The sequence below is a fragment of the Cygnus atratus genome, chromosome 23, assembly GCF_013377495.2.
Source record: "Cygnus atratus isolate AKBS03 ecotype Queensland, Australia chromosome 23, CAtr_DNAZoo_HiC_assembly, whole genome shotgun sequence".
Taxonomy (NCBI): domain Eukaryota; kingdom Metazoa; phylum Chordata; class Aves; order Anseriformes; family Anatidae; genus Cygnus; species Cygnus atratus.
The window spans coordinates 2,354,438-2,374,514 of NC_066384.1; the positions used below are offsets into that span (position 1 = coordinate 2,354,438).

A 20,077-nucleotide genomic window follows, 5' to 3' on the forward strand; every position below is an offset into this window, starting at 1 on the left:
TATTTAAGCACTGGATAAGGTACCATTTTATAAGATTCGTATTTCTGAAAGGCAGTTTGAGAGTCTATTTTTTACTAAATAACATATTCCTTCCACGCCTTCTAAAGGGAGATATTTAAAAACGTCTTCAGAACTAAAGCTATCGGAACTTTTTCTGTCATAACCAGATTCGGCCTCACCACTGGAAACACGTAGGTGTTTTCAATATAAGGGTGAAATAACACAGAAATAAGGTTCTGGCTACTTTGCAGTCAGGATGCCTCAGCGTGTTTGTAATATTTATCAGGTTAATTGCTTGCTGGCTTTTTTGAATTTCTAATGCATGAAGTATAGTCTTGAGTAGCCACACTCAGTATCTTGCAGGACCAAGCCTTGGTATTGTGAATTTCTTGAGGCAGAGATTGTCTCTTCATCTTTTTAAAGTACTATTTGTGTAGTCCTATGTATATGTTCTCTATATTTTTATACTTAGATATGCTGAATAATAGCATGGAAACATTGCCATACATCATGGTAGTTTTGTGACTGGTCTTGTAATACTAGTGTTTCCCTTAAGTATTTATTAACTGATGTAAGGCACTTTTATGAGAATATCAGACTTCATTTTATTCTAAAATAGGTTTTTGATGCTTCGACTTGTAGGAGAGGGCTTGGAAAATACCAACCCTAAAGGTTCAAAGAAAAGCAAATATGATGGACTCGGCATTTATTATTTATCGAATGTTTTGACTTCTGACCTTCTTGTGAGCCAGCTGAGAATTGTTGAGAGAGGAGAGGTTTGTGTGCCGGGGCAGCTCATCATGAGAGCAAGGTGAAGCGAGGTGGCCAGGCCACAGTGAGGTACGGGGTCATCCTGGCATGTGCCCCAGGAGCCTGACACCCCAAATCCTGGTGGCACTGTCCTGTTCCCTATCAGGGTACCTTCCAGGCACCCCAAGTGATATCTGAGTGCTGTTCCTGATCCCCACACCAACCGCGAGCTGCCGGGTGGCCGCCACTCCTAACGAAGCCATGATGAGCGAGCTGCACCCATCAGTGGGGCTTTCCTCCCTCACAGCATCCCTCAGGTCCTGGCTCCAGCTCTGAGGCGTTTGGGTTTCCAGTGGCACACGGCGGCTGACAGCGGCTGTTTTTGGGGATGTAACAGGTTGTTTTGGCACCACCTTATGTTTCCAGAAGCTCACAGGGGCTGAGAGTGGCTGTTTCTGGGGGTGTGACAGGTTGATTTGGCACCACCTTATGATTCCAGCGGCTCATGGGGGCTGACAGCGTCTGGTTTTGGGGGCTGATAGGGGTTGTTTTTGGGGTGTCACGGGTTGGTTTGGCTCTGTCATATTTCCGGTGGAACACAGGGGCTGACAGCGGCTGTTTTTGGGGGTGTCATGGGTTGTTTTGGCACCGCCTTATGTTTCCAGCGGCTCACGGGGGCTGTCAGCGGCTGTTTTGGGGGTCATCACAGCTCGGCTTTGACACCGACCGGCCCGCGGCTGGGGGGTCCGGCTCGGAGGTGCCCCCACCGCCCCTCTCCAGCCGCCGGGGCCGCGCACGGGGCCGCGCACGGGGCCGCGCACGGGGCCGCGCACAGCCCCGCCGCCTCCACCTGTTGCCGGGCCGGCGGCGAAAGGGTGCGAGGCGGCGTGCGCGCCCCCGCCGGCAGGGGGCGGTGCGCGTGCGCGAGCCGGCGGCGCCGGGCAGCGTGGAGGGGCCTCTCCTTCCTCCCCCCCCCTCCCTCCTCCTCCTCCTCCTCCTCCTCCTCCTCCTCCTCACCCGGTGCTGGCGGCAGCGGGGGCGCGCTCGGGCTCGGGCTCGGGCTCGGCGCCCGCGATCCCCCCGCTGCGCCGCCGCTCGGGGAAGCGGAGCGCTCCCCGCCGCGCCCCTTCCTCCTCCTCCTCCTCCTCCTCCTCCTCCTCCTCCTCCTCCTCCCCCCCTTCGTCCGGCCCCGCCGCTGCTCCCCCCCGCCCCGGTTCCCCGCCGGGCCCCCCCCCCGGAGCCAATATTCCCGAGATCAAGCGTTACGCCGCGGCGGCGGGGCCCGGGGCCGGAGGCGGCGGCGGCGGTGGCAGCGGCGGGGCCGGGGGGGACCGCAGCGAGGCCGCCGCCGCCGCCATGGAAGCGCTGGGACCCGGTGAGAGCCGCGGGGGCGGGGGGGGCGGGCAGGGACCGGGGGGAGGAAGAGGAGGAGGAGGAGGAGGAGGAGGAAGGCCTCGGGCCCGGCCGGCGGCACCAGCTGAGGCCTGGGGCGGGCAGCGCCTCCCGCCGGGGCCCGGTGAGCCCGCGGCGAGGCCTCCGGGGGCGGCCGTGAGGGGCCGGGGGCGGCCCGTCAGGAGGGGCTCAGCCGCCCTGGCCGGCTTCGGAGCCCCCAGCAGCACCGGCTGCCGGCTCCCGGGGAAGTTTTTTGACGGGGGCTGCCCGGTGGCGAGACCTCCGAGGGTGACAGGACGGGGCCCCGGGGCGGACAGGCCCCGGCTGTCAGTGGGGTAGGGGCTGCATGGAGGGGGGTCGCAGGGCTTTGGGGGGTGTCACCAGGCTTGGGGGGCAGCGCAGGGCTTAGGGGGCACGGGGACACACTCACTACACCCAAATCTCGTAAGCTCTACGGTCTGATTTTTGACACTTGTGCACGTTGGCTGTTATTTTTTTAACAAAGTTTGGCTAAACATTGGGATTATTTCATACGTGGTGTTTTCTTACTGGTATCTTATTCCTTAATTATTCTTCTGTGAAATGACTGCAAGACGTGTTTCTCAACCCAAGTGGTCTGTGCATGTTGTTGATAAAGATCTTGATCAAGCTGTTGCTATAATTGAAGTGCTGTTAATTTTAGCAGAATAGGAAATGCTTATTGACAGAAAGGTGCGATTCCAGAAGAATCCAGATTCTAAAACAGTTAGTGGAGGGCTTGTTTTGATTCTGCTATGTAGATACACGATGTAGCCTGTCCTCTCTAACTCCCAACTTCAGCAGCAGATCCTCTTTTGGCTTTGTAAAAGTACTTCCTGTCTGAAGTAACTCAGCTGACGGTTCAGAGAACCTAAACGATAGAAGAAATTAAGAGAAACAGTGAGTATAATCCTAGTCAGGCTGACCAGGCAAAAGTCCCGATAAAATTGCTGTGACTTGCAAGGAAACCTGGCTTCAAAGGGGGAAGCAGCTTTTAACTTATTCTCTAGAATCCTTTGAGAAATAACTTTAGGAAGGCGAAGATGTAAGTTCTGTCTCCTCACATCAAAGCTGACCTAGGTCAGCATTGCCATGCCTGCCTACAAAAGTTATCAATAGCGAGGCAGGAAAATGGGTAAATATAGTTGTCATTTAATCTCTTGTGGGAGGTCAGTGCTTGCACTTACTTCAGGCTAATTAGCACAGGATTAATGGATCATCTCTCTCGTATCCAAATAAGCACAGCAAACTTTGATTGCCCTTGATGATTCACGCTTGTCAAGATAGCTGTAGCTTTTTTTAAGTACTAACTGTACCCTACAACTGGTTTAACTGCGGCGTTGGGAGCTCCTGGACTGATCGCGATTACTCATGCGGGTGCAGAGCCAGCGATGTGTCGTGTGGGATGTCTGTGGCCCAAACAGCCACGGTGCTGCTGCAGCTTGACGTGTCAAGTGGGCTACGGTTGCTTACGTGCTCTAAGTATTACTTCTGCTTAAATATTCGGCGGTTAGTGTCCTCAAATCGGTAGTTTTAATGTAGTAGCCGTCAGATGGCTTGGAAGGCTCCTTTGATTCGGTCTTGGGTTTAGTTTAGGATTGTGTTAAGATTATTGCTGCATGCTGAAGTATACCCAAATATGAGCTTCATCCTCCAGCTTATACTTTTTTTTTTTTTTGTATAAACTTTTGAGCCTTTGATTTCAGTAGATACTGGTAGGTTGACACAGTCTTACGATACTGAATTTGCCCTAAATTATATTATTACTTTATTATTACATTCCTGTATTGTAAAACTTTTTTTCCCCTCTCGTTTGCTGCTCTAGAACAGAGGAAAGAAACATTGAATGCACTAGGCACTGGCAGATACAGACAAAACCCATGAAAATACACTAATTCCATTTGCTTTATATGCAGTATCAACTGAGGCTGTGACAGATTTAACAAGAACAAAAAATAGTGTTTGATCCTGTTAACGTGGTATCTCAGATCTTAACACTTTGAGGAATTGAACTAAAGACTTAACTAGTGACTACTTTGCATGCGAGTACTTATTTAAGCCTTTCCTAATTTCCTCCTTGGAACTTCTTCTGAAGCTATTACTTCTGTCCAAATAAATTACCTTCTCCACATCTGTTAGGAGTCTATACCTGTCTTTATGCTTGTTCCCTTACTCGTCTTCTTAGAAGAAAGCCTAAACCATTTGTCATTCCTTTCGTTGTGTTGGAACTTGAAACTGGCTGGAGTAATGCTCCAGGGGAAAAGTATCCCACTGTTAAAAGTGATGTGTTCATGATGAAAAGAAAACGACAAAACTGTTTTAGCCTGGATCCAATATGGAAATATGTTTTAAGTTTAGTTCAGAATAAGAATTCCCATTCCCCATTTCTAGATTACATCAGTTTTCAGGTAGAAGTTGTGTTGTTTCCTGAGTATGCCAAGAGTGGCAATCATTAACAACTGAACTTCAAGCCAGTAATGGAAAGGTGTGGCTCACGTGGCTATTGGTTTGTTCTAGAAATGGAGGTAGGAATGCATTTATGTGTACATTATGTAAAGATGCATAGTATGTAAATGTTTGTAGTCCATCTCAGGACTCCGTCGAGTTTGTAAGCCATAGTTATGAAAAATGTCTGTAAAATTCAGAGAAGGAGTTGTGGCATTAACCTATATATGCTTTAGGGAGCGCGTTTTTCACCTGGAAGTTCAGAGCTGCTGGAAGGCTGTGAGCCGCTGGGAACACCTCCATCTGCAATCCCAGGAAGCTACTGAAGATTTCTTTCTGCCCTGCCAGGAACGCTTTCCAGCTAAATACACCTGAAAGGATGCTGCACTGAGTGCTAAGTTATTTTTCTTACGTATTTCTTTGGCTTCCGTAGGGCCTCCGGCAAGCCTGTTCCAGCCGCCCCGTCGCCCAGGCCTGGGAACTGTTGGGAAACCCATCCGCCTCCTAGCCAACCACTTCCAGGTTCAGATCCCTAAGATTGACGTTTATCACTATGATGTCGATATCAAACCAGAAAAACGGCCCCGAAGAGTGAATAGGTATGAGCTGTTTAACAGTAGTAATACTTTAATATATATATATTTTAGAAGTGTTTGTGCTTCGATTTAGGAGGACTGTACATCCTCAACATTCATCAGCTACAGAACAGCTTGTGTTTGTATCGTGGTTAGCAGTTGTCCTATTGTTCAGCAAGCTGTAATACAATATTCTCTTTATTAAGGTATTTTGCAAGCGGGCAGTAATATGGAAGGCTTTAGGAAAAGCACTCAGCCTTGAACTACAGCTCTTTTTATTTTCTAGTCTGCAAGTGAGCATGCTTGATAATTGTTCCAGTCTGTTATACAAAGATGTCTGTTAGTAGCAGAGGGGAAGGGATTCTGTTTGCAGTGTTTTAGGTGTTCAGATGTGGATGTTCTATCAGTGGAATCCAGCTACAGAGCACCCCAGCTCACAAGGTAGATGCTTTTATTTGCTCCTGTATTCAAACAGTTATTCGGATTCTACTGGCCATATTGAGTGTATTTCTGCTGACAGTAATGAGAGTTTGGACACCTGCCTTGCGTGTAGACACTTTTATGTTGAAATTTAAGTGTCATAATCTGGAGGTGACTTTTGCTCGTGGTTTCTGCTGATGACTTGTGTATGTTCTGGTGTGGTGGTGTTTCTCCTACCCTGTTCTTTTTAAAAAATTTTAAAAAGGAATTTTAAAGTGCCTAAGACCGTTGCTGGGTTTTCCTGTTCTCCAACCTAACTTGATGCCTTCCTCTGTAGAGAGGTGGTGGATACCATGGTGAGACACTTCAAGATGCAAATATTTGGTGATCGGCAGCCTGGCTACGATGGGAAGCGGAACATGTACACTGCACACCCCTTACCGATTGGCCGCGACAGAGTAAGTGCTGCTATGAGCAGATCTAAGTTTCTGTGGAAAACTGTTACAGTGTCATTTGAAAAGTGTTTTATTGACAAAACCCCAAGGTATTATCACATGTATTAGTATAGTCTTGGAAATTACAGGCAGTGTCTGTAATTTAGGTGCTTTTAGGTGCCTTACTGAAGTTTATAATCTTCGGGTTTCTGATTGCCATCTCTTCACTTGGTGAACTTGTCAATGATGCTCTGAACAATCTATTGTGCTCTTTCAGCTACAAGTCGATTTTTTTTTGTTTTTTTTACCCTGATGCAAATTTCCATTTTCTCTGTTCTAACCCTAGTTCCCTTGTTAAACGATAAAGTAGTTGTTAGGTGACAAATAGCAGTTTTGGTTTGGCTGCACTGTTGAACTATGTCCTCCTGTTCCCTAAGAACTGTGCTACAAGGACTGTGAAAACTAAATCAGCTGCACTGGCCTTTAGTGTGCCGGGCCACGCTCACAACACCCAGGCTCTGACAGATTGGGATCTGTATTAACCAGTCCTGATGCTAAACTTAAATAACTCCCATCTACTCTTCTCCCCAGGGATCTGGTTACTGCTGATACAGTGCCATGAGGAATACATAGGATGAGTTCCCATTTACCCTTTGGCTGGGTGTGTGAGAATAATTTCAAGTACTATGCTAGAACTCTGAGATTTGTGTATCCCAGTGATTCTTCTTTTTGACCAAAAGTTTTTTTTTTCTTGCTTTTCTGTTAGGGACACAAGACATCTTGCTATTAACTGGTTGCCACTTTAAAAAAAAAAATAAAAAAATTAGTTTTCAGAGTTTCAGTGTCACCATACTCACCATACTAATTATCACTTACAATCTAGACTTCAAGATACCTCCGTGCAGTTATTGTGGTTTCTTCAGATGAATGAATTACAAGCTTTCCAAATTTTAAGGAAACTGATTGTAATGGTCTAAGCAAAGTACACAAACCAATCAGCAAAAATAAAGAATCAAAGGATACTTAAGAGAAAAAAGTAATCTTGCATAGCGTCGTGGTAGTCTGCAGTCCTTAACAAAACCTTTTGCTTAATTTTATGTGTAAGGTGGATATGGAGGTGACGCTTCCAGGGGAGGGGAAGGACCAGACTTTTAAAGTATCCATTCAGTGGGTATCAGTCGTCAGCCTTCAGTTGCTGCTGGAAGCTCTGGCAGGGCACCTGAATGAAGTTCCTGAAGATTCTGTACAGGCACTTGATGTAATCACACGGCACCTTCCCTCCATGAGGTGAGTACTTCCAGTGTCTTCCTAACTGGCTCAATCTTGCATCTGTCTTACGTTTGTATTATTCACTACTTGCTGCTGTTCTACTGCTATTACACCTTCCTGCTGCAGAAGGGTTGAGGGATGCTGTTGTGTAATTCAATGCCTGCATTACAAATTTGCACTAGAACAGGGAAATTTGATCTGAACTCGGGACTTGTACCTGCTGGTCATGTTTCCAGCTGGAATTTGCTATAGCCTTTCCAACTGCTCTGCCGGTAAAGGTTTTGTATGCGTGCCATGAGTTAGTTCTAACAGTTACAGTGTACTATAGAAGCGTGTTTTAAACATATGACTTTAAAAAGGTCCATCAGAAAGCAATGATCAGATTTATCAATTTTCGTACGTTTTTTTCAGGTATACTCCTGTGGGTCGCTCCTTTTTCTCCCCCCCTGAAGGCTATTACCACCCTCTGGGTGGTGGCAGGGAGGTCTGGTTTGGTTTCCACCAGTCCGTCAGGCCTGCCATGTGGAACATGATGCTCAACATTGATGGTACGTAGGAAATTCTGTCTCACTAATGTAACAGTGTCTTTGCTGCTTCTAAATTAACATTTTTTATTTTTTTTTTTTTTAATTCTTAGTGTCAGCCACTGCTTTCTACCGTGCCCAGCCTATCATCGAGTTCATGTGTGAGGTCTTGGACATTCAGAACATCAATGAACAAACCAAGCCTCTTACAGACTCCCAACGTGTCAAGTTTACCAAAGAAATCAGAGGTAAAGGCTTGTTCTAAAGCATCACTGCATCAAAAATCTGTAAACTTGTCAATACTATGTTGTAATGAAAATTCGCAAGGCAATTGGGAAGTTGGTCTGTTCCTTTTTGCTGTTTTCTTTCTCAAAGGCGACTCCTATGTCTGGTTTTATTTAGGTGACTTATTTTGGTTTTCAGGTCTAAAAGTAGAGGTTACTCACTGTGGCCAGATGAAGAGAAAATACCGAGTTTGCAATGTTACTCGGCGACCAGCCAGTCATCAGACGTATGTATACAAGCACTTGTTGGCAGTTTTTAAGATCTTGGACTTTCTAGGTATAGTATTTTTGTTAGAAAAGTCGATTCCAGAGGTGAAGAAGCGATGTGGCTTTGGAAGAGTGTTCACCTTTAGTGGACCAGAGGAATCATGTGGGTTTAGACAATTGCTTTATTTACTTCAGCACAACAAAACTTGAAGCTGTATCCTGCCTTCTTCATGTGGTTGTCAAAGGTGATAATTGTTAAAACAGCTTTGATAAATTTGGTATTTTGTCTATAAAATCTTCTTACAAACAAGAGATCCAGTAGCTAAGGAAAATAAATGTTTTAAGCATTTCTACTCTGGAATAGATTTTCCACACAGCTTTTTCCTTTTTTATATAAAAAAAAATAAAAATAAAAAAGCCTAACCAGAACAAATGTCCTTTATAGGTTTCCTCTGCAGCTGGAAAATGGGCAGGCTATGGAGTGTACAGTAGCTCAATATTTTAAGCAGAAGTACAGTCTGCAGCTAAAATATCCTCATCTTCCCTGTCTCCAAGTAGGACAGGAACAGAAACACACATATTTGCCGCTTGAGGTAAGAATCTAACTTTCTCTTGCTTTGTGGTATATCCTGTGTTAAATGGTGTCATGCCACTTCTCACTGTTCTGTGTAGGTGTGTAACATAGTGGCAGGCCAGAGATGTATCAAGAAGCTAACGGACAATCAGACATCAACTATGATAAAAGCAACTGCGAGATCTGCACCAGACCGACAGGAAGAAATCAGCAGACTAGTAAGCATTTTTTTCAGCTAAACGATCTGCATTCGTCACTTAATACGGCTCTTTCAGAAGAGCGTATGTCATGGTAACCAGAATAACCCAAAATTGTGGAAGTTCAAAAATTGGACTTTAAAACAAATACTTTTAAACCTATTACATGCAAAGAGCCCAGAGTCCCCCGAAGCAGTAGGTGTAGTTACATGAATTCTTTTCTTGTCACCAGGTGAAAAGTAACAGCATGGTTGGTGGACCTGATCCATACCTGAAGGAGTTTGGTATTGTTGTCCATAATGAAATGACAGAATTGACAGGCAGAGTTCTGCCAGCACCAATGCTGCAATATGGAGGCAGGGTGAGTTTCCTGTGTCTTGTAGTAGTATCTTGTTCTGGGGTTATTTAAATCCATGGTGTTCCGTATATCTTCTCATAAGGCATGCTTTTGCTTGAGCACTGGTTGGCTGTAGTCAAAACCAGGCAGCATTTTATTTTTAATTTGCCTTTGTTTTTGACCTAGAACAAGACTGTGGCCACACCAAACCAAGGCGTGTGGGACATGAGAGGGAAACAGTTCTATGCTGGCATTGAGATTAAAGTTTGGGCTGTCGCCTGTTTTGCTCCTCAAAAACAATGCAGGGAAGACTTACTAAAGTAAGTATTTTTAATATGTATTAATAGTACCCATTTCAGGGATTATTTTCTTCTTATCTCTGAATGGTGGTATGCAGTATAAGCTGACTAATGCATCTAATAGCAAAAAGAGGAAACTGCAGTTCCGTGTCTTAAATATTTGCACCTTGGGAGGAGACTACAGCAAAGTTTATAACCTAATTGGCTGGCTAGGAAAAGTATCAGTTCCCTTACCGCTGAGGCTGTGTTTCCTGCTGTGGAGGCTGCAATCAGCTTGTATTCTGCTGTTTTTTACAAAGAAATGATGGTCTTTTATTCCAAAACCTAAACTATTTGTTGTTTTTTTTTAACCTTTACTGCCTCCCAGACAATGTACACCATTCCCTCTCTCCCTCCACGCCCCTCCTTCAGATTACTTTGCTGAGTCCTATATATCAGGTGCTGTTTGAGCCACTGAAACATGCAGTAAAAATCATGGTTGCGGTAAAATTCAGATAAGTTCACTGGATGATAGAAATTTACCAGCATATCAGTGTTAGCTTGGGAATCTGCCTCAGAATATTCAATTTAAATGTATGTTTGTTTTCCCAAAGCTTCTGCAATTACAGGAACAGAGGCTTATGAAACTTCCTCATACAAGATTAAAATCATGTGTGATTTCTTACCATGAGAGAATAGCTTAATAAAACAGTGTAGCATCAAGTTGGTAGTGTTGTGAAATAGCTGAAACAACTTAGATCTTGTTGATAGAATTAACAGGAAAGTGAAACACAGTGAGAAGGTGAGGTTGTTTCCATTTATATTTCATTTACAGGAGTTTCACTGACCAGCTGCGCAAGATCTCCAAGGATGCAGGGATGCCGATCCAAGGCCAGCCCTGTTTCTGCAAATACGCCCAGGGTGCAGACAGCGTGGAGCCCATGTTTAAACACTTAAAACTGACTTACGTTGGTCTGCAGCTGATCGTGGTGATTCTACCTGGAAAGACACCCGTGTATGGTATGGAGAAGAGGCTGTAAAACGTTAAGTAGTTGTACAGCGACTGGGCATCTTACTGTGCTCTTCATTGGTAGGAAGGAAACAGAGCAGGCAACGTCTTCAGTTTAAGAGGTGGTTTGGGTTATTTTTGTTGCTTTTTTTTTTTTTTTAGTTTGGTTTGTCAGGTCTCATTGGAGAATTTTTGCGTCCCAAAGAGCAGGCGGAGCCTTTGTCAGTGAACCTGTAAGGATTTGAATTAGCATAGCATTTGAGAAAAATAAGAGAAAGCAGATGGAATTACTGACTGTTCAGGTAATTGGAACCACTGTCTTATTTTTCTGTCACAGCTGAAGTAAAGCGGGTTGGTGACACGCTTCTTGGCATGGCCACTCAGTGTGTTCAAGTAAAGAACGTGGTGAAAACGTCCCCGCAAACACTGTCCAACCTCTGTCTGAAGATAAACGCAAAGCTTGGAGGAATCAACAATGTGCTTGTGCCTCATCAAAGGTAAGACTAAATCTAAAGCTCTCCTTGAAGTCTGGATTGTCAAGCAAAACGGTGTTATTTTGTTTTGCTAGTTAAAATTGTACCTTTCAAAATATTAAGTATGTTAGAAATACCCACAGACTAAAGTGGACAGAGGAGGGTGCTTCTGTGTTTAGAATCTGCCTTGTAAGCCCTGTGCTGAGGAATCTCTTTAGTGTTAGAGGAGTCCAGTAGTGTGTGTGAGAAAACAAGCTCATAAAGGTGTTTTTTTATGTTTGTCTCTTTTGGTCCTTTTCCTGCTTTTGGGTTCAGTCTGTCTACCGTTTTCTTTTGCCGTCTCCTTAAGCATACTGTATTTCCTTCCACACTGAAAGAGAAGGAGTGAGACAGAGTGACTTGTGATAAATGCTTGTAAGTTTGTCTGCCTTTGGTTCTTCTCTGCTTTCTGTTCTGTCTGGACTGTAAGAGCTTGAGGTAGAGATCTTTTTAAAGATTCAGGCATGGGTTTAGGACTCTTGAATGGTTTGAATATACTTTCCTTAGCTGTCTTTTTTTTTTTTCTCCTCCCCTCCTTTACTCATTCCACTTCCGTGCATCATTATTTAATATACCTTAATCTTATTAAACAGGCCCTCGGTGTTCCAGCAGCCAGTGATCTTCCTGGGAGCAGATGTCACCCACCCTCCTGCCGGGGATGGGAAGAAGCCTTCTATTGCTGCTGTGGTAGGCAGCATGGACGGCCACCCCAGCCGTTACTGTGCTACAGTGCGTGTGCAGACCTCCCGTCAGGAGACCTCCCAGGAATTGCTGTACAGTCAGGAGGTGATACAGGACCTGACTAACATGGTGCGAGAACTGTTGATACAGTTTTACAAATCCACTCGGTTCAAGCCTACACGGATCATTTACTACAGAGGGGGAGTATCAGAAGGGCAGATGAAACAGGTACCGTCTAATGATTTCTTGTTGCTTGTGAAAAGGCACTTGAAAATGTAAACGTGGATTGCATTTGTTTAAGGGGATAATTTGCAGTTTTATTGTTTTTTTTTTTTTTTTTTATTATTTTCTGGGCAGACACAAGGTACAGCTATCCTGTCTGATTGTGCTCCTTATAAAGAGGCACTTATACCTGGAAAGAATAATATTGTATGTACTGAGTTCTGCACCTAATAATTAAATCTTCTATTTCTAGGTAGCGTGGCCAGAGCTCATAGCAATCCGGAAGGCCTGTATTAGTTTGGAAGAAGACTATAGACCGGGAATAACGTACATTGTTGTGCAGAAAAGGCATCACACCAGGCTATTCTGTGCTGACAAAACTGAAAGGGCAAGTAATGTCGGGTATTTAAGCAAGGAGTCAGTGGCAAAGGGAATGTAGCTGGTTTGGGTAACTGGGGTGGAATCCGTCTCACCATCGGAACTGAACAAATCTATACAAACAGTAGGAGTTCTGTGGTGGAACAGGCTCTCTGTAAGACCAAAATAGCCAGTTCCTCCCCTTTTTTTATTGCTCTACATCAGGCAGTCGGATGGAACAGCTTGTTCCCAGCCCCTTTTGGAATGAGCATACTCTGTATCCCTGGATTTGTGTATCTGGAGCTGTAACCTCATTTTTTTTTTATAGTCGGAGATTCTCAACACATGCTAGTTGTTCAGTTAGTCGCCTGTTCTGTTCATAGGCATCAATAACATTTGCCTATGTCACAAATCCACAGGACAACGAAGGAACCTGTTTTAGGATAGTTCTTGATCACAGGTTTGCTAGAAATAAACATCTCGGGTGTGATTGCAAACAAGGGTGTGAAATCTATTTCAGAAAGCCTGCCTTTTTTCCATATTCTGAATTACTTATATAGGCTGTATCCCACTCTGCAATTTTAATGGTGCTGGCAGAAACTTTATTTTTCTCTGATTATGCACCAACTAGATCTGGTGAAGTTTCTAACCATGAACTTGCAGAGAACACTTTCATTCCTCCTATGTAAATTACCTTATTTTTTTTCACATTTTTGAGCAGTAAATTCTCAAGCAACCTTAAGTAGAGTATATCTAAGGAGGTAATTTGGGGTCACTTCTAAAGAAAAACAAACACGGGCTAATAATAAACTTTCCACATCAGGTGGGTAAGAGTGGCAACGTACCGGCAGGCACTACTGTGGACAGCACGATCACGCATCCTTCTGAATTTGACTTTTACCTCTGTAGCCACGCAGGAATTCAGGTAACGTTTCAGCTCTGCTGTGCTCAGGCTGTGGGACTAAATCCTTATTGTTGTCCCGATGAGTAATGTTGCTTCTATTTATGGTTTGGCAGACTTGGAGTTAGTTGCATAAGTTCAGTGCCTGTTTGGCACTCGCTCTTCAGCGTACTGATAGAAGGTACAGCCTTCAGTACCACCTCTGTTTTTGTTGATGCTGTCCAGCTGAATGCTCCTCTGTTCTCCACAGGGAACCAGCCGGCCCTCCCACTATCAGGTCTTGTGGGACGACAACTGTTTCACTGCAGACGAGCTACAGCTGCTGACCTATCAGCTGTGTCACACGTATGTCCGGTGTACACGATCAGTCTCTATTCCAGCTCCTGCATACTACGCCAGGCTGGTAGCGTTTAGGGCCAGATACCATCTTGTGGACAAGGATCACGACAGGTAAGGAACTGTACCTCGCTGTCTTGGTAGCCAGATAACGAACTCGAATTCTGGGCTTGTTGGCCCAATCGTTCACGGCTCTCTGTATGTGTCTGCCTTTTTACAGCGCGGAAGGCAGCCACGTGTCAGGACAGAGCAATGGCCGTGATCCTCAGGCTCTGGCAAAGGCAGTGCAGATCCACCATGACACTCAGCACACAATGTATTTTGCTTGAGAGCATCTGGGAGGATGTGGCAAAACCAACAACTCGTGCAGTCCTGAAATGTTGTCAATGCCTACTGCTATAGCTAGGGCCCGGTTTATTTCAGACTGCCCACTACCAGCAGCTCTGAACAGTCGCACTGAATCTGTACTTCACAGCAAATGTCTGATGCACCAACACAATTGAGCCATTCGTTTCATTATTTTGTGTAATAGGAATTCATAGACTGTCTTTTCTGATGCATTGGACTGAATTTTTACCTCAAAGCGCAAAAGGCCGATCATCCTGAAATTTTTAAAGGACTTGGCATGAAAGGTTTCTATTGAATATTTTGCTAGCTACGGTTTTTAAGTTATCTTCTCATCCCATTAGTTTATCATGACGACTGATCCCCCGTCTTCATGCACTGCTTAGTGAGTATGCATATTATGGCAAAATGTTTTACTCCAGTTAAATGTAATTGTTCTATTGTGTGGGGCCATAGATTTTTTAATGGAGATTTTAGACTTCACTACTGTAAATGCCTTTTGACAAACATAACTTTCACAGGTATTGCAGTTTTTTGTCGGTTTTACTAATTATCTTTTTAATCTCTGCAGACTTGGGCTGCAAAGCAATTGCACTATACTGCGAGTTCAAATATAGGTGGTTCTTGTTCTGTGAATGTGTAACATAACCAGATAGTGATGCCTGTCAGTAGGTTTTAATTATAATGGTTACAAATAATACTGCCATGGTATCATAGGAAATACTGAACCATCATTTTCCCCCTCTAAAAATGATTAAAAAAAATACAAAAAATACAAAAAAAAATTAGCTTTTAGGTATTTTGCAAACTTTTACAAAAGTGCCCACTTTATGCTGCTGTGTGGTTTGATAAATCTAAGTGATTTTAAAACTTTTTTCTCATAGAAGGGTTAACTTTGGCAATAAATATTTGTTTTTTAAGCCCCCCTAACAGTGTAATTTTCTAGCTGAGGGTTGTGCATGAGTTTAACCAACATTCTCGTGTCGTTTTCTGAACACACAATTTGGCGGTTTCTGAAGCTAATTAGAAAAGACGCACTTCCATGCTTTTTTTAAGAATTATTTTTAACTGTTTTATATTCACTGTTGGTGTCCTGTCTACAACTTTTTTTATAAGCTTGGAAACTGGGCGTTACATGTAGGAAAGGCTTGCCAATCTGTACAGTCTAAATGTATTGTGTGACAGGCAACCTGAGGACTTGTACCAGCATTTTAAACTTTTTCCCTGGGAATCTAGGTTGCGCACACAACTGCATTCAACAGCATGTTTAACCAATGTAAGTCTAATATACTGATTCTGTCCCAGCCTATAGGAAATTAAGGTTTTTTAATCTGCTTGGCTTTTTTCAGCTGCAATGTGTAATAAAGAAGAGGGGCTTGGTTTCACTCTCGGAATCCACAACCATAGTACATGAAGACTAGATTCCTCTTAGTGTTAACGTTGAGTTAGCGCAGATTAAAAGCTTATTCCTAAACTGAGTAGAACTAACACCACTACTTTGATAACAGAAGCTTGCGAAGTCCAATGATTGCACTGTGGTCTCTGATACTCGTGTGGGGTTTGCTGCTAAGTTGTCTGCTGTTCCAAAGCTTAGGAACCAGCCCCCTCAAAATTTCAGCAATAGGAAATGCTCTTTCCTTCAGTCTTTAAGCTTGTAAATAAATTAAAGTTTACATTTCTAAATGCTGTTTTTTTCAGTTGTACCAGAGTACACTGAAGTTAGTCTTCAAACAGTTTTATAACCTTCTTTCAAATAGGATGTCTCATTAAATTAAGTTTAAACTTTTTTTCTTTTCTGTTCTAAATGGGACTGAAGCAAACTCTGCTCTTGGCACGTATAGTGGACGAGTTTAGATTGAAAAAAGATTCCTTTTATTTTTTTTATTTTTATTTTTAAAGAATACCTCACTTGTGTAATAAAATCAGGACATGTGGGTGGGAGACTGACCGCTGCTTCAGCTAGATGGCTGCTTTCTCAGTACTCGTTCAGGGAGAATACAAAAACCCCTTTTTAGAATGAACTCTGACTGACCCAACACACATGGAGAACTTTGGCACCTTGAAAAGAAACTGAGCACCCTTTTTTAAGTTATAGGATCAAAGATCACTGTTTGAGTTTGTGCACTAGGCAAGAATGTGACTGGTTTAATCAAGGGTGCATAACAAATACTTAGTTTTATCACCAGTTAGTTAGTTGTCCAGTGCCAAGCACTCCTAGTTCAGATTGAGTGAAGTGAGAGCCTCTCTTTTGTTTGCCTGTGACTGGACTGAATATTTAACCTCAGACTATGTGGATTGTTAGATCTCAGCTAGCCCTGGGAAGCATGGCGAGAACCCTAACTCAATCCTGTGTTAGAACACCATCGTTTAAAAAATAATAATATAAAAAAACCACTGCTAAGGGTGCAGTGCTGTCACTTTGAGAGAAGAGCGTTTAAATTCAGGACCGTTGCTCGGTGGTGACTGTAAGATCAAAGTTTTGGCAATAGTGTCCTCTGAGGGTCTGCAAGCTGAGTCTGGAGGTTGGGCTTGACGATCTGAATTAACCCCTTGGGACTGACTGAATCGTTATGCATGTGTCAATCAATGGGAAGATGTGCATTCTGTAGATGTAGTTCTTAGGGTGTTTTTGTTTCGTTCTGTTTTTTTTATAAATAAAGCCTGTTGGCCACTGTTTAGCTATGTGGTGTGAAAGATTTTAAATGTAGCAAAGTTTAAAGAGTTGGGGAAGGGGGTGGTTGACACTTTAAAAAAAAATAAAATAAAAAGGGGTGGGGGGGAGGCGGGTGGGCAGAAACCCCATTTTCAAACCAGTTCTGCTTGCTTTGTGAACAGCTGAATTCTGAACAAGCTCTGGCAATCACTAGTTAGCCTGTCTCAAACATTTGAACAGCCTGGCTTATTTATTCTTGTTGTAAGTACCACAAGTTTAGTGTAGTGCCTGTAGCTGCATCCAAAGGGCATAAGAGGTTGTGATATACAGGCAAATTTGCTTCATGCAGTACGTCTCTTGCTCCAGACACAAGTGTCAGAGTTATTTAACCTATATCAACAGCTTTGCTCTTCAAATGGGTAAAGGCACATTTGTTCAGATACAGTGTTTAACGAAACCTACCCCCCAAACTACCTTTGTGGATGTGCTGTAGGATTTTTCTTGCTCAATAGCAAGGGAGTAACTCTGCTTTCATTTTAAGAAGGCAGGGTTTGGAGGGCATTGTATCAATACTGTTTCGACTACAAGGTTTTTTCCTTGTGCATTTGAGGAAAGATCTTGTAATATCACTTACAGATTTTCTTATACCTTGCTATTGACATTTTCATATTTCTATGTCTAGAGGCTGAAACTTCAATGTAAAATGTTTGCATTTGTTCATTTTGACTTACGATGTAACTTTTGTTTCTATATTGTTAGACTTGTAATGTTTAAAACTGTATTTTATTAAATTTGGACTGGATGTATGTCTATAGCAATACGAGGTACTCTTTCTAAACTGTTCTGGGTGGGTTAGCAGCCCCATGTTGCGATAAGATGCTGGTTGTGTACAATTTGCAATGTATTTTTTTTTTTTTAGCCTGCAGGGATATTTTGTGTTCATGTGTCCAAAAATAATAATAATAAAAAGGCATTCTTGTGCCAAATGTTGTTTTTCCTTGTTGATGTCTAATAAATGCAATGTACAGAGTGAGCAACCAGTACTGTTGCCTGTAAACAAATGTCTTAAATAATTTAACTTTGAATTAAAAGTTGTACGCATTGTGTAACCTGTGGACCTTGTTACCACAAGATACTTATTTCTGATGTGCGAGGATTTAGAAAGCGATAGAAATATACAATGGGTAACAGCTCCAGTGACACTAAAAGGAGGATTTTAATTGCCTGTTTTCAGAATGAGCAAAGCATAGAGATGTTTAGAATGTTCAGAATGGATGTATTTTTTCAAATGTTCTCAGAAATAACATAGCAACACCTAGAGAAAATGCAGCGTCAACAGACTCTGTATCTACCCAGCGAAGTGACTACAGTAGAGAGTCCCAAATTAATAAACGAAAGAGCTGTTCGCTTATTCATCTTTTCTATTTCAGGTGAGGGTTTGTTGTTTCCTCAGAAAACTGTACTTCGCTAAAAATATTACGGTAAGGACAAAAAAAGCTTTTGGACGAGGACAAAACATGACAGCTATAAATGAACTGGGGACACATGATTGCTTAAAATAACCTTCATCTTCAGCAAATCAGTACATCCGCTTTCCTTTTTCTTTTTTTTTCATTTTTGCAGTGGAGATTCGTTGGGTTTGGGAACTGAGATTGTTCGCCTTCAGGCAAGCCTAAGCTCAAAAGCAGAGGATAACTTCACCCCAGTGCCTTTCCAAAATGATTCAAAGGTAAAGATCACTTGGATCAAATCCTAGGAAACCTAGGGCTGATGAAGTTTGGAGCTACAACATGCTTTTAAGTAAACATATGCTTTAACTTGGAAGGAAATATGTCATGGAAATATCCAACAGATTAGAGAAAGAATTAAAAGGCTGAGGAGACATTTGGTAGTAGAATCTGCGTGCTTAACCAGCGTGCAGGGCTCGGAGAGGCACCTCTGTGCCCAGAGAGGCTTAACTGACTGCAGCAATGCCGAAGGAAGAGGAAGCAGAGAGGGGTGACGACCTCGTTTCAGGGTTCATCAGGTCTTTCTTGACCACCAGCCGACTCAGCTGGTCAGTAAGATGCCTTAACTAGTGGTGGTTTGATTTATGCCGTGCCTTGGTGTAAATTCTGCTCAGGTATTCTGTAAGTTTTGGTGTGAATCACAGTGTGCGAACTCTACCTTGTGTTCTCCGCTGCAGGGTCACTGGATTCCCAACTCGGCAGGCTGGATTTGTAAACGCAGGGTTTGACAGATGGCTCCCGAATTGTAGCGGTAACTGGCTTCATTTTGAATTCAGGTGCTTTTATTGAACTCTGCAGGAGCGTTGGCTGTACAGGCAAGGCAGATGGGTGAGTCAATGGCTATGACTATGGTGTTTTTGCAGGAAATGCCTATCTGATGCAGGTAAGCAGCACCCTGCTGTGGGATGACACACGTTTTTCAGCAGCTGCTGCTGGTTGTGAACGCTAGGTGTTGCAGGCTTCCAGGCTCATGCTTTGCCATGTTCAGCCCCAGCGGCCAGCCGGGTTTCAGCATGCAGACATGCGCAAAAAGCAACTGCACACTAACTTCTGCTCCCATCGCATGAATTGTGGATGTGAGCAGCTCCTGTTCGTGACAGCAGGAGTTCCCCTTGCTTGGTCCTGTTAGTAAGAAGTGAAAACGCTTCTTTTTAATACTTTGAATTTTTGCGGCTTTCTTCCATTACCTCATACGATTAAAACTAGGATTAAAAAAGCGATCACGTTTTGCAGTGTCTTGAAACAATGTTACTGAGGTTTCATGCATTACTATAAAGTCATGCCACACAATCAGTGTTTTCACTCTTGTATGCTATTTAGGGAGAGTAAGTCTAACATATATGGTTTAAAATGGGTTGTTCTTGTCTCTATAATTTCACTTGTTCTTAGGTAGAGCAGGACCAAGAAAGGGGGCTGTGAATAGATCACTTGCTGGTGTGACCCCACCACTCCTGTTGGTTTGCCAGCAAGGCTCATCCTTTAAAATAAAAACTGCTAAGAAACGAACGCACCCTCCTGTTCTTTATTCTTCAATCCAGCAACAAGAAATGAATCTTTAAAAAAGAAAAATCTCCCCTGCCAAAGGCATCTCGCCATAACCCCACAAGGAGCTAATGACTGCCCTAGCACTGCAGGACCTCACCTACTAAGGAATTTATTTCTTAATTGTGTACGCTATTAGACAGCCTAAGGACAGTGCTGTGAAGCATCTGACAGCTGCAGTGCCTTCCTGCGGAGCACGTTTGGCCTGTGGGTCCTGTGAAGTTCCTTGAGGTTGGAGGTTTCAGCCCCTGTCCACCTGTTCCATTTTCTGTTAAATTCTGTTCTTGCAGAAGAGGGTGGCCGCAGA

The 20,077-nt window shown here is 43.4% G+C and overlaps 1 protein-coding gene across 3 annotated transcripts; it reads left to right on the top strand.

The window, feature by feature from the left end:
* The first annotated feature begins 2,071 nt into the window (after positions 1–2,071).
* On the top strand, positions 2,072–19,574 carry AGO4 (argonaute RISC component 4). 3 transcript variants are annotated; one of them, XM_050715249.1, is made up of 18 exons: positions 2,072–2,125; positions 5,039–5,204; positions 5,938–6,058; positions 7,140–7,321; positions 7,715–7,851; positions 7,941–8,075; positions 8,251–8,338; positions 8,764–8,911; positions 8,991–9,110; positions 9,322–9,450; positions 9,613–9,746; positions 10,540–10,724; positions 11,051–11,210; positions 11,819–12,134; positions 12,382–12,516; positions 13,309–13,410; positions 13,637–13,836; positions 13,943–19,574. In XM_050715249.1, the coding sequence occupies exons 1-18, from the start codon at positions 2,107–2,109 to the stop codon at positions 14,049–14,051; spliced, it is 2,586 nt and encodes an 861-aa protein (XP_050571206.1). In that variant the 5' UTR covers positions 2,072–2,106; the 3' UTR covers positions 14,052–19,574. The 3 variants fall into 3 exon arrangements, with proteins under 3 accessions (XP_050571206.1, XP_050571207.1, XP_035417954.1); XM_050715250.1 differs by lacking the exon at positions 2,072–2,125 and adding an exon at positions 2,213–2,266; XM_035562061.2 differs by lacking the exon at positions 2,072–2,125 and adding an exon at positions 2,408–2,477.
* The last annotated feature ends 503 nt before the right edge of the window (positions 19,575–20,077 follow it).